At 36.8% G+C, this 14,339-nt stretch overlaps 1 protein-coding gene across 2 annotated transcripts in view; it reads left to right on the top strand.

Moving 5' to 3' along the window:
• The window catches only part of prkx (protein kinase X-linked), a 39,837-nt gene that overhangs the window by 20,083 nt on the left and 5,415 nt on the right, over positions 1-14,339 (top strand). For both annotated transcript variants that reach the window (XR_013787036.1, XM_079462829.1), the window contains exons 4-6: positions 2,828-2,947; positions 11,117-11,212; positions 13,954-14,011. Coding sequence is in view for 1 of the 2 variants with exons in the window: in XM_079462829.1 (XP_079318955.1) it covers positions 2,828-2,947; positions 11,117-11,212; positions 13,954-14,011 (274 nt within the window). In the remaining variant the exon portion in view is untranslated. The remainder of the gene's footprint in view (positions 1-2,827; positions 2,948-11,116; positions 11,213-13,953; positions 14,012-14,339) is intronic.

The raw sequence follows: 14,339 nt of genomic DNA, 5'->3' as shown, positions 1-14,339 counted from the left end.
TTAATTTACAGATCAGAAAGCCTTTCTTTGGCTATCTCTCTTCTACACCCAACTCATTCCCTATTGACATCCTGATATACTAACTGATTCTATCTTAATATTATGTTATAAATCTGCACATCATATCTAGACAGAGAAGCAAAAGGCAGCCGTTTGCTGAAGGACAAGTCAGCAGACTTATTTATCGACTGGACCTGTGGCCCCAAACAAACACAGATCTGTCATTTCACCCCACAGAGCCGCAGCTTCTCCATGTAATCAGAAACCCTCTACTACAAATAAAACGGTGTAGTGGGCTTTCATCCAGACGTGAGCTCCATATACTGTTACGCTTATAGTAGCCTTGACTTGAACTGGTATACAACCACTATAGTCCTGTCAAGAAAGTTATCTGTCACAATGTGTTCTGTAATTACACTCTTTTCTGTGCGCTGTCCGTGGCTTTTCTTTTTATATCCAAGCAGTCAGTGTGGTTGCCGGGCTGTATATTTATCTCATATTTTTTACGAAGTTAAATATAGCTGCACTGTAAACCCTGACAAGTTCACAGAACTCAAAAATTATTTTGTAACAGATTACACAACAATATTTAAGTGATGTTTTTAAAAGTTTTAAGTTTACATAACATAAAAATTACATTTTCAGTTACCTTAAATTATCTCAATGTTAACTTAAAAACATAGATATTCCTCAACTTATAATTAGGGAGCAATTCACTCAAAATATTCAATATTTTTCAACTCATAAAATGTGGGAAATACACTAGAAATTTTTTATATTTTTCAACTAATATAATGTTGGAAATAAACTCAATATTTTCAATATTCTTCAACTCATATAATGTTGGAAATACACTCAAAATTTGTAAAATGTTCACATCAAAATGTGGGACATGCACTCAAAATTTATTCTAAACTGAAATACTGATGTCGGCCCACTACACAATTATAATCAGCTAATAACGTTAGAAAGCATGAAAGTGACACCACAGTGACAATTGAACAACCTTTTTTATTTAATACAATGTGCGTTTTAAAAGGCACGAATCAAAGGAGCTCAGTCAAAGCAAAGTGCTTGTCATAAATTAAAACAAAAGAAAATTACTCCATAAAAAACTAAATCTGTTTTAACATATATTAAGTGTTAATAGCTTCATATTCTGATAGTGGTCATTGATACAGAGGGTAGATTCAGTATTTTGGGTCTCCATCTCACATTATACAGTTAACATTATGATAAAATTCAATAAGATTCTAAGTATAATCCATCCTAAACAGCAATGACAATTATTAGGATGTGGAGCCATTTAACACCATTTTAAAACGTTTTGGCATTAAACAAAACAATCAAATAAAATACTGGTTTCTACTGTACAGTACTTTAACTGGCAACATCAAGGCAACAGAATATCAGTATTCACTGTCCGGAGAGTCAGTGAGGTCTTGACCATCCGCTGACTAGAAAACACATATAATACAAGAATGAGTTCAGCCCCTCAAGGATACAAATATATCATGTCTAAACATTATTGTCACTTAGCACTTAGAAATGACAAGTGCTAACAAGTGTTGTTGTTCTTTGCATTTTTGTAATTAAAATTAGTACCCAATTTACAAAACTCACCTATTGGCACCTGTCTGATGGTGAAAAGATGACTCTTTGTAGCACTCTTTCTTTGTAGTCCGATATCTGTACATAACATGCACACAAATGTTTTTAACAAAATTGTTCAAGTGATCAACTGTGGACCACAGTTGATATAAAAACATTTTAAGAAATAGCAAAAGAATGACTGTGCAAACACAAAATAAACCAATTGTTAATAACACTATTTCATATAAATATCCTACCTGAACTGTTGAAGCTAGCACACACAGCTCGACAACGTAAAATATTGACAGTGTAAAGCGGAGGATTATTAAAATATGTTTATAAAATATGCATATACGTGCATTTATTGCCAGAGAGTTCAGACTCATGGCGCTTCCTTCACGGTCAGTTTCCCGGGCAAACATGCATTTTGGGAAATGTAGTTCATCCAGGAAACCCGCTGATAACATTTTACCGTTGTAAGATTGGTATTTGTCAAATTCAACAACTTCTAAAGTGACAATTACTTGGATTTGTAAACTATTTACAACAAATGTTGTCTGTGCACATTGTACAAATGTATTCCCAGTTCCAAATTTAAAACTATTTATCGAAATTCAAAAATAAACAAAACACAGCGTTACTTACCAAATCAGGGCTGAGGATAAGACGGCGCTTAAGAAAACGAGGGCAATAAGACTGATGAAAAAACTGATGTGGTGGTGGTTTGAAGCGGGGGGATTTAGTAAGTAAATAAAAACAAATTAAACTGTGTTCCACATCCACACTGGCTGGCCAAAACTTCCCCGCATCAAGGCAAATTCAAGATGGCTGACTCAGCTTTCCTGAGGGAGAGATAAGACCCACCCACCAGAGCGTCATGACGTCGATAATGTCATGACACTACTGAGTGGTTTCTAAACTTTTTGAGTGTTCCACACAAATTCGCTATAAAATATTGAGCCCTATTCACTTAAAGCGGCATAAATCTCAACAGAGCTCAAAACTTTATAGTTTGGTCAACTGCTTAACAACATTTGACTGTTATGAACTTATCAGTTTTGAGCTAGTACAACTGTTTGGGATTACAGTGTGTGAAACAAAGCTAGGTTACATTTCAACGTTTCTTTATAGGAGTAAAGAAAAGTCTCTCACCCTTTTTATCAACTGTAGGATCTTTATATTTTTTGTATATTTATAGTTTCTCTCTCTGTTTCCTCACTTGTTCTTTCTTTAGGACGTGGACTCTTTGTGGTACCCCTGAGTATTTGGCTCCAGAAGTGATTCAGAGTAAAGGTCATGGTCGAGCGGTTGACTGGTGGGCTCTGGGTGTGCTCATTTTTGAAATGCTAGCAGGGTAAGACAAATCTATAATCAATTTCTGGTAAACGTTTAATGAACTCATAACATTCTGTCATTTCAGATGTAGTTTATAACTGGGACATTCCACCAAATTGGTGACATTTCTTTCCCCAGGCCATTATATGTAGGAAAATGCATAAATATTCATTTTATTGTTGAATAAATATAATTTTATCATCAAACAAAGTGCCCTGCACATTAAGCTAACTGCATTTAAATAGTCAAATTTAAACCTGCCTGGAACACTGAAAAAAAATGCGTTTCTTATGTTTCCCCAATATGTATCGTTATACTTTACTATACTTGTGCTTTTCTGTGTAATTTCATATTCTTTCTATGCTTTTTTATGTGTAATATTTTATATATATTACTAGGGGTGTCCTCGACTAAGGATTTACATAGTCGAATCAGAATTGTCACATATTGCCTATAGTCAACTGATAGTCTAATCGCACGTGTGTGTGCGCACGCATGTGGGGATTCAAGTCACAATGTGCCAAATAATTGTGTTTAGGCAAAATGTCTGAAATGCAGGGGAGCATATTTTCAAAACAAAAGCCACAAATAGCTAAATGAATGGTAATTTTCCTTAAACATTACGTAACAACGCTGTGCCACTAGAACAGATCCTGCCTCCAAACTAACGATAATAATGAATATTTTTTAACAAATGGGAATACAGCATGTTCATTACCAATAAACTACAAATAAAGTAACTTTTTTACAGTATGTAAAGGAGAAATCCAATAAAGCATCGTACCATTTAAACCAGGGGTCGGCAACCTTTTTGAAGTGCTGTACCATTTATTTTTTTCATGGCAACCACTGTAACATTTTAACATCAACGTTTAGAATTAATACATGTAATTGTACCACAAGTTTATTTTTTAGAAAAATGTAACAAATGAAATAGATTGACTAATACACATTTGAATTGTAAAACTGTGTTATTAGTTTGTGTTTAAAATTACATTTTTAACTTAAATTTTAAAGTTTAATTTTAACACGTTTCATTAGCAAATGGCACCCATTCGGTAGAATTACACACCTGCTTTGTCTATTTTAGTTCAAATCTCCATGTATTTTAGCAAACTTTTTCACATAGTATCACTACTATTTTTAAATGGTTTGTAAAAATTTAACTCAAACTCATAATGAGGGAATGGTCTCTAACCAATAGGCATCATTGGTATCTTGGTGCATTTGTGACATTATAATAGCAAAAATAGAGAACATACTACGATGTCTTTAAAAGATTCACAGAGATCATATGGACTTTTAAAGCTGCCTGAAAATATGGCTGTTTCTTTCATCTAAAAAAATGAATAGCCATGACAACTGTTTTCCACATTTAGAGGAACTCTAACTCCGCTAATGAGGAGCAAAACTATTAATTGTTCTACCATATTTGTAACAAGGAGTTTGATTTGCAGCCATAGGCCAGTGAAGCAAGCATGATACCAGATAATGATCTGAAATGTCTTCGCTCTGATGAAGGATTTTAACGTCGTCCACATTTATACCGTAAGACAGTATTAAATTTAAAGTCATTAATGCACTGTAAAAAGGAATGAAAATAACTGTGGTTTTGCTTTCCACCCTGTGCTGTGTTTATTATACTGGTGTGCACTCGTGATAGATCGCCTGTCAGAAATAAACCAGTAGATGGCAGCAGTGCATATGTAGCTCGGCCAGGAGCTTAAACCTCACAACCCTCTAAGCGCACTGTTGATATTTGTTTTGATTATGAAGCATATTTAAGATCTCTATCTCTGTTTGCTTAGAGGTTTTCTCCTGTAGCATGTATACAGTGTGGGTGCGAACTTGCACAATATAAACACGCACACATCCGCGGGGGCAGATATGTTTCTTGCTAAAGAGCATGTTTATAAAAAGATTACATTTTGATTTGCTGCCATTACCCATACATATAAGCACTGATGTACATGCAAATTAAATTAGGATCAATCATAGAATCGTTTATTATTTTATACCCTGGACTCACAGTGAAACCTCTGTCTTGCAAAGGAAATTTGGTTCATTTTGTCACATGAACTCCAAAGCCGGTGGGAAAATAAACCCTTATTCTCTCCTCAATCATTTTCAATGCTGCTGTGTATATTCCATTTAGTCTGCTTCGTTTTCCCACCTGCATGTTGCTGACTATATCCACCCCAGAGGTTTCACAAGCTCTCGTGTGGAGGAAAAAGTGACCCACCCTTTTTATTCATCCAAGACCTTGTTTGAAGTGTTGGCTCCTGTGAGTGAAGGAGAGTGGGATAGAGACCTGGCTCTTCCATTTTCCAAGAAACACTCACACACAAGCTTCTTTCAGTGTGCCGTCTAGGTGCTTGTCCATCATGTGTCAAAGGTCCTGTGACTCCCCTTCGTGGTAATGCAGCAAGTTGTTTCATAAGAAGACTCCTCTTGGGTTTGACAAACTTCTGTTGTATTGACTCAGACAACCTTCAAAGGGGTCATGACCCCAATGTAGTGGCCGGCCGGGTGTTGGGCTGTGAGTGAATGTCTTGCTGTGTTTTTGTAATTTTACACAGCTATACTCTGGGTGACAGAATTTATGAAAATGTTAGCGGAATCTGAGCAGACAGATTTAAAGATGCCTTCGAAACTAGTTGATCGAAAAGTAAATTTGGGGAAGTCATGTTTAATTGTGTAATGCAGTTTGGTTTTTGCAAAAAACACATCCATTCAAAATAGCTTTACAGAAATATGTCTGGATTGCACTGAATTTAAAATCATCTGCATTTCAGCTGTAGCATGAAAAGGACAGTATAAAAATAGATTACTTTCTAACTGTGTGTAATGTTTGTTGTTTGTGTCAAAACAATATTGAAACAATTTTTGGAAAAAGCTAAATGTATATTTTTATAAAGCAGCGACATTTGAATGAGGTGTTCATGAATTTACTAAAGAAATTTCTATCAAAAGAGTCAAATGTGAGTTATATTTGATAGCAAAAATAACTTTTGAAGGTCATAATTGTTGTAATTGTATTTGTTTTGGCTTTCGTACGATATTGGACAGTTAAAGTGATCCAGTCGATAATGAAAATTGTGAAATATGCACCAATACACTACTTAGTATAGTTTAAAGCATGTATTAACTTTTCTAGTTTAAAACATGAATTTTAAATGTCAAATTGAGCAAGTGACCAATATCAGTCGCTACACTAAAAAACAGTGCTGTGTTAAAACAACCCAATTTGGGTTATATTGGTAACCCAATGCTGGGTAAAATAGAGACAAAATCCAGTGTTTGGTTATTTATCCCAGCCTGTTGGGTTGAATCTTTGATCCCACATGCTGGGTTGTTTAATTTAACTCCACTATTGATTTAAAATGATTACATTGCTAGTTAAAAAAAACTTGAATGTTTGAAAATAGTAATAAATAAAAGATCACAGTAATAAATCTAGGCAGTAAAAATCCTAAAGGTTTGGATTTATTAATAAAGAAGAAAATTGAAATGAAATTCATAAAAAGCAGAGACACCCCACAAAATGTCACTACAAATAAAGAGGAAATTACTTTGACTTGACAAAAAGAGCAATAAAAACAATTTTAAACAGACACATTAGGAGATACAATTGTGTTGTTCCTTCCAGAGTTTACACATCAAGAACTTTACTCACAGGGTGTAGGGCATATGGATGATCACTTCGGAATGGAATGGAGGGAAAGGCTTGATGGCACTGACTGTCATCCCCATGACCTAGGACAATGGGGAAGGGTTTTGCAAGCTCGCTTTATTAGAAAGTATTGAACCATGTTGATCCCAACCTTTTAAAAAAAGAACTCACTATACATGCAGCATTATATACAAAATGGATCATTATTGTTTATATATCATGCCGTTGACTCAAATGACATTCTACATTCATTTGCATAATTAGTCCATATAATCTATATATCTTTTGTTGAAACCTGTGCAGCCCATGGTTGCTTAGCAACGGCAGGCGCAAGGAGAGCGTAAACTCATGGGCGCTTTGGAAAAATATAATGGATTAGCTAGACTGTATAAATGCATGCTTTTTGAAACGACGCTCGTGTATCAACTATCACCCTTAAAATAATATAAAGATGCGTAGCAAACTAAATTACTCGCATAAGTCACAAATTTCAGAGGAAACGTTGAACAAAAAACTTGTTTTAAACAGCTGTATAACTTCGTGGCATACAGACTAGCAAACCAAAAGCTTGATGCTACTTTTCAAAACAGTTCTTGTCATGTGCACCGCCCAATTTAGTTTACATACTTTGGCATTTTCTGGTGTACAGCTATAGTTGTATAGATTAAAAACTCTCAAACATACCTTTTTTTGTGAATATACAGCTGTCCTCACTGAAAGACGCTTGTTCCTGTCTTTGGTGATTTAAAAGGCCAGGTCCGCAAAGGTAGAGTTTGTCTGAGACGTTGAGGAGGTGGAGGGGTTTAATCTCTCAACTGTGACTCGATTAGACCCAATCAGTAACCCAGCGTTGGGTTACACAAAAAAACTAGCCAACACTGAGAAAATAACCCAACAAAATGACACAACAAGGCTCACCCAGCATTTGGGTTAAGAAAATAACCCAAATTTTTCAGAGTGTAGTCTTTGTTTCAGTGTAATCTGGCTGTCTAACAATTTAAATGTTGTTTTTTACACTTTGGAATTGCGTTTTGTGCGGAATCGAAAATGAGTTTGTATTCATGCACACATGAGAGACAATGCATGTGTAAATAAACTTACACTCAGATCACAGGAGGGGTGCACAGGAAACAAAGGGTCCACAGGAAATAACAGGAGCAGCTTCCTCTGAGAGTTTAGGAGGAAACTCAAACCTCACACTGGGGTTTCAATGGATTACCATCTTGATTAGCTCCAAAGTTCATATACTGTACCTCCTTTCTACCTGAAGTTCATTTTTGAAGATCTTTATTATTTGTAACATCACAGAAGTTCGAAAACATTCTATATTTTCCAATTTATGCACTTTAGGAGAATAGCAGTCCATCCCCCTAGTTGTCTTTCTCTTTTTCGACCTCCTTGTGTGAATTTTTGCGATGCCTGTGCTGTCCTCTCAGGGTTATGCTCTGTCCTTATGGTTTCCACACTCAATACATTCACTCCTGTTCAACTCATTAAGTGGAACCACCTGAATACACTGCTTTCTAAAGGCCACAACTGGAGGTCTTTAACTAAGAAGGACCAAAGTGTTCTCTAACTGAAGTTCTCAAGCTCTGCTTTAAATGGCCCAAGCCTCAGTCCAGTTTTAAACTACTGGAATTGATTCAGGAACCAATATGATGTATGGCTATGATTGAATGTTTAGAAACCCTCTTATGTGACTTAAGTGGCAAACTCTTTACCATCTCTTTCAGACCCAGGTATGATCAAATATGTCAATGTAGGCAGATCGGGACTCATTTACAGTGTGCGTGTTATATATGCTTTAATTTAAAGCCACTTATTTTTAACAAATATAAAGCTTTGCACTTTCAATGCAATGTTATTTTATACCAGTTGAGCTACAGGAGCACTCTACTTAATAGTTTACTCAGCATGTGCTGAAGGATCGCTTTACCAGACACTACAGGAGACACATTACATCACACACACAGACGAAGGAAAGCTACAGTACTTAGAATCATAATGCAAAATGATTTTTTTTCTCACTGCCCAGTGCAGATTTTCAAATTGTATATCTGTCATGACAACTCTCGGAGAGTTGACATGGTTATGTATATAAAAATGTTAATGTGTTTGAGTAGATCTGCTACGCTGCTGCTAAGCAAGTACCACGACTCTCTACTGACAATACATCAGCCACCAATTGTGCAAGTTCTCCCACTTAAAAAGATGAGAGACCTGTAATTTTCATCATAGGTACACTTCAACTATGAGAGACAGAATGAGAAAAAAAAATCCAGAAAATCTATTTGCATAAAAACAGCCCCAAAGCATGAACCCCTGCTTCACAGTAGGTATGGTGTTCTTTGGATGCACCTCAACTTGTCGTGTTTTGAGGAGAAAGAATGCAGAGTTTTTACAAAAAAGTTCTATTTTGGTTTCATCTGACCATATGACATCTCCCAATAATCTTCTGGATCATCCAAATTCTCTCTGGCATACTTCAGATGGGCCCAGACATGTACTGGCTTAAGCAGGGGGACACGTCTGGCACTGCAGGATTTGAGTCCCTGGCTGAGAAGTGCGTTACTGATGGTAGCCTTTGTTACTTTGGTCCCAGCTCTCTGCAGGTCATTCACTAGGTCCCCCGTGTGGTTCTGGGATTTTTGCTCACCGTTTGCTCACCTCGTGATCATTTTGAACCCACGGGGTGAGATCTTGCGTGGAGCCCCAGATCGAGGGAGATTATCAGTGGTCTTGTAAGTCTTCCATTTTCTAATAATTGCTCCCACAGTTGATTTCTTCACACCAAGCTGCTTACCTATTGCAGATTCAGTTTTCCCAGCCTGGGGCAGGTCTACAATTTTGTTTCGGGTGTCCTTTGACACGTCTTTGGTCTTGGCCATAGTGGAGTTTAGAGTCTGACTGTTTGAGGTTGTGGACAGGTGCTATTAATACAGGTAACAAGTGGAGGACAGAGGAGCCTCTTAAAGAAGTTACAGGTCTGCGAGAGCCAGAAATGTTGCTTTTTTGTAGGTGACCAAATACTTATTTTCCACCACAATTTGCAAATAAATTCTTTACAAAAGAAAGATCAGATGTGATTTTCTGGATTTCTTTTCCTCAGTCTGTCTCTCATAGTTGAAGTATACCTATGATGGAAATTACAGGCCTCTCTCATCTTTTTAAGTGGGAGAACTTGCACAATTGGTGACTGACTAAATACTTTTTGCCCCACTGTATATGTACACAACAAGTCAGCATGAAATTAGCATTCCATTAGCACTTGAGGAGCGGGATCTGCCAAATGAGATACATGTTACATTTACATTTATTCATTTAGCTTTTATCCAAAGCGACACCGAAAAGTAATCGAACCGTCTACAGGAAATAAAGTATATCAACAAAGTATTGAGCAAAGGCTGTGAATACTTAGGTACATTTTTATTTTTAATACATTTGCAAAGATTTCAAACAAAATAATTTTTTTGAGTGGCACGACTTAGTCTAAGAAGGCAAACTCCGCCTCTCCTTTCTGTGGCTGCTGTTCAGAAACTGCAGTTCAGAATCTGTTGCTGCAGTTCCGCAGCATGTCTCGGTGGAGCTGGGGAAGGTGGAGGGTTTCTGGAGCTCGCTGCACTGCGTAGGGCAAACACTTCTGTCAGGTAGAGTTGGACTTATAGGACAACGTGCGCCATCTAGAGTTTCACGACCAAATTTTTTCATTACATTTTTTCTTATTGCTGTATAGTAATGGAATTAATCTGCTTTACTTGGCATTTTTTGACAAACAGCACTGGTGATTGTGTAATTCAAGAGTGATTCTATTTTTCAAACTGCATCTGTCAAAAAAACATGAAGGCACATCCAGATTTTCATCCGTGCGGCTCAATAAGACTAATGTTCCACATCGCTTTCGAAATTCTAGATGACATGCAAGTTGACAACACATGTTTTATTTGTATTAATGTCTTTGTTCTACTTGCCAAAGCTACTTTTTTGTTTTCTGGCCCTTGGCAAGTGCTAATTTTGGATATTACATTAAACAAATGCACATTCATGCAGAACCATCTTTTTTGCATCAGAGTGAGGTGCATGATTAAAGCACGTTTTGCATTTTACAAACATGCAACTTTGGTGGCTGTTATCACATTTAAATGTATAGCACATGTATGAGCTTGTTCTTGCTTGTGTGTGGTATCCAGGTTGGGTCAGTTCATGAATCATTGAAGAGGTTTTTGAAGAACTTAGCTGACAGAGAAAGTGTATTAGTTTATAGCGTTTCAGCAGAACTTTATTGAAGTCTCTACTGTCAATAAGATGAAGAGTGTCTTACTGCGACTTTAAAGATTTTTCCTGCTCTGCGTCATTCTGACAGATTTACTTATCATTTTAAGATGTTTTCTCTCTCAGGTTGGTCCATGTTTAGGGCATTGGATTGCTGATCACAGTTTACTTAAATCCCTAAAAACCAATAGAATATGTTAAAGAACATTAAAATGATATTCATTTTGTCATCTTTCTTTGTCATAGGTATCCTCCATTTTTTGACGATAATCCCTTTGGCATTTACCAGAAGATTCTGGCAGGAAAGCTGGAGTTTCCACGGCATCTGGATTTCTATGTAAAGTAAGTTTAATGGAGAAAACACAATAAAATGACTTTGACATATTTGTGTTGTGCAAAATCCAATCAAATCAATGTCCTCTGTCAATGTACGATTAAAGTGATAGATCACCCAAAATCTAAAATTCTGTCATCCTTTACTCACCCTCAGGTTTTTCCAAACCTGTACCTTTGTTCTGCTGAAGAAAATCAGTACCAAACAGATCTCATCCCCATTTACTGCCATAATAGGGAAAATAAATGATATAGGAGTCAATGGGGGATGAGATGTGTTTGGTACTGACTTTCTTCCAAATATCTTCCTTTGTGTTTAGCAGAACTTAGTATGTTGATTTTAAATGTCATCAATTATGATTATTATAATTGCATCGCAACATCGGTATAATAAAGTATGTTAATACATGCATACAGCATTAAGTTGTTATCCTAAATTATCCTTAAAATGCAACACTGGATCCATCTCTGTCTAAAAACGGGGTTGTCAAAATTGTTCAGGCCAATTTGTGGATAGTTCAAAGATACAAAGGCACTTAAACCATTTACACATGCCCTCTAATGAACTGGTATTAAGCACACTCACGGCTGCCTGTAGACAAAGACAAAGCCTCTAGATTATAGACAGACGTGTGTCTCCTTACTCAACACTACTGTTAGTTCTTTTGATCTAAAAGCCTTCAGGATTCAGCAAATAACTCGCTGTCTTGATGTTCAAACAAACCACACTAACACTCTTAATAATACAGGACAGTATCCTCCCCTAGTTGTAACATCTTAGAAGTCATCACAGCTGCACAAACACACACAAAATTACAATCAAAGCAACATTTCCGTATACGGCTTCTGTCCAAACTGTGCTCTCCAGACACCACAGACAGTTTTAGGAAGCTCTCATGAACAGAAACGGTTACCTCAGGCAAAGCAAGTCCATTTTGTCATTTTGATTGGCAAGGAGGCTTGTGTCACTTGATAAGATAATGCTTTCCTTAAGTCAAACACACATGAGCATTGGGAAATTATTAACATCTGCAGGAGAGCAGAGCATGTCTTCAGATGGTCATCTCAAAAGCAACAGAACTTTAATCGTACAGTCACCCCAAAACATATATAACTTTCTGCAAAGCACAAAAAGAACCATCGATTACCAATATACCATTTTCCCCCACTGAGTTTCATTGTACAGAATGTCTTAAAATATCTTCTGAGTTCATAGAAGTCATATAGAGGTTTTGAATGAGGGTGAATTAATGAGGACATCATTTTTAATAATATTAGCCATACTGTTCAGCCTCTGCACACGTGCTGATCGCGATCTTCGTGTAGTTTTCGGTGGCGGATGGCATACAAGCGTCTGGTGTGTTTTGCGGCACCTGCAGAAAGGGCGTCATTTCTGCGACAGTCGCTCAACACTCCCTTTCTGCAGGTGCCGCAAAACACACCAGACGCTTGTATGCCATCCGTGAAAACAAGTGAAGACTGTATGTATTGTTTCCTTATCTGTCATCTGTCTGACCTATAATATTACATTTCAATTAAATATTTGTTGAGCATACGTAACGTCATACAAAGTGTGCAATATTCTATCTAGTCCAGGCCACTAGTTGTCAATGTCACACTGTAAAGAAACACTCTGCGTACGTAAGCATACCCAGTTCTTTAGCCAAAAGCACTTTTTTATATCCTTTGTATATACGTGTTTTTAAGTCTGGCAAATGTAAATGTGTCTTGGCTAGAGATCGACCGACATGGGTTTCTCTATAACCGATGCCGATGTTTAGAGGTCAGGGTCAGCCGATGGCTGATTTTTAGGGCCGATATTTAGAAGTTTGCCCCTTCCTTGCATACTAAAAGTCACACTACTAATAAGTGGATGCACAACATTTCTAATTCGATTTTTGTTCAGCCATCAGACAGCCATAACTAAACAGAAGAAACATTCATGGTTAGAATTTAAGTAGTGCCATTATTTTCAATTCAGTCTATAATCCAATAATTGATATACATTAACAATTACACTCTAATTGAAAAAAAGTGTAAAAGAACCTAAACTAGCGGTGCAACATATCACAAAACTCATGGTTTGGATCACACTACGGATTTTGAGTCAGGGATCGGATCATTTTTCGGATCAGCAAAAAAGCTGTGTAAACTACTACCTTAACTTCTAAAGTCAGTAATAAAACAAGAACCATTACACAAATTAGTATAGATAAACAGCCTACAACATAAAATTATAAATAAATAAAGTAACAGTAGTATTCAGGAGCAGAAATGTAAAAAGGAAGTGTAAAACAACACAATAATGCTTCCATCGCATGTTAAAACTGCGCCATCTATCTCTTGTTTTTTAAACCAAACTCAAAACACACTTATTTTCTCTCGCTTTTAATGTTCATTCATTTTATCTTATTTTTCATTTTGCTGAATGTACTGGTATGCTCTTGCTTTAGTCATTTTATCTGCTTGTACAGCACTTTGGTCGGCTTCTGTGGTTTTTAAACGTGCTATATAAATAAACATTGATTGATTGATTGATTGTTGCTTTGAAACATCTATAAACATTTGAGTTCACTGTTGTAAGATTTCACATTTATATGTCATGCCAATGTGATGATATTTGGGTCAACCAATCAGTAACAACTTACATACAGAATGCCCAGAGTAATAAAGGAAAGCCCCGATCAACGTCCTTTTTTTGCATAATGATTCTAATGTTCTCCCTCTTTTTCTCTGTCTGTCTTTGTTAGAGATCTTATCAAGAAGTTTCTGGTGATTGACCGGGCAAAACGGCTTGGAAATATGAAGGTAAGCATAGTGTCAATGGAATCTGTTTTATGTACATCGTGTATGTTTGAGCAAAGTATCTCAACACTAATCGGCATCTGTGATCTTACCTCATGGAACATTTTGACAAAGCTTTCATCTTTTGCTCCATATGGGCTCTTGATTCTAGAGCAGTTTTGCATCCTAACAAAACCTAATGGTAGTCTGGTCATGTGAGATGTTGACCACATATGCTTCCAGTTATGATAAGGGGGCTGCCTATCTTTAGAGAGAGGAAGAGATGAGGCTCTGGGGAGACTCCCTGAGCACTCAAGAGAGTGATTCTGACACCGGGCAGCTCTCCCACCGT

The sequence above is a fragment of the Barbatula barbatula genome (genome assembly GCF_947034865.1).
Source record: "Barbatula barbatula genome assembly, chromosome: 8".
Lineage (NCBI taxonomy): Eukaryota > Metazoa > Chordata > Actinopteri > Cypriniformes > Nemacheilidae > Barbatula > Barbatula barbatula.
Note: the sequence above shows the minus strand (reverse complement) of the source record. Positions and strands in the feature narration are given on the sequence as shown.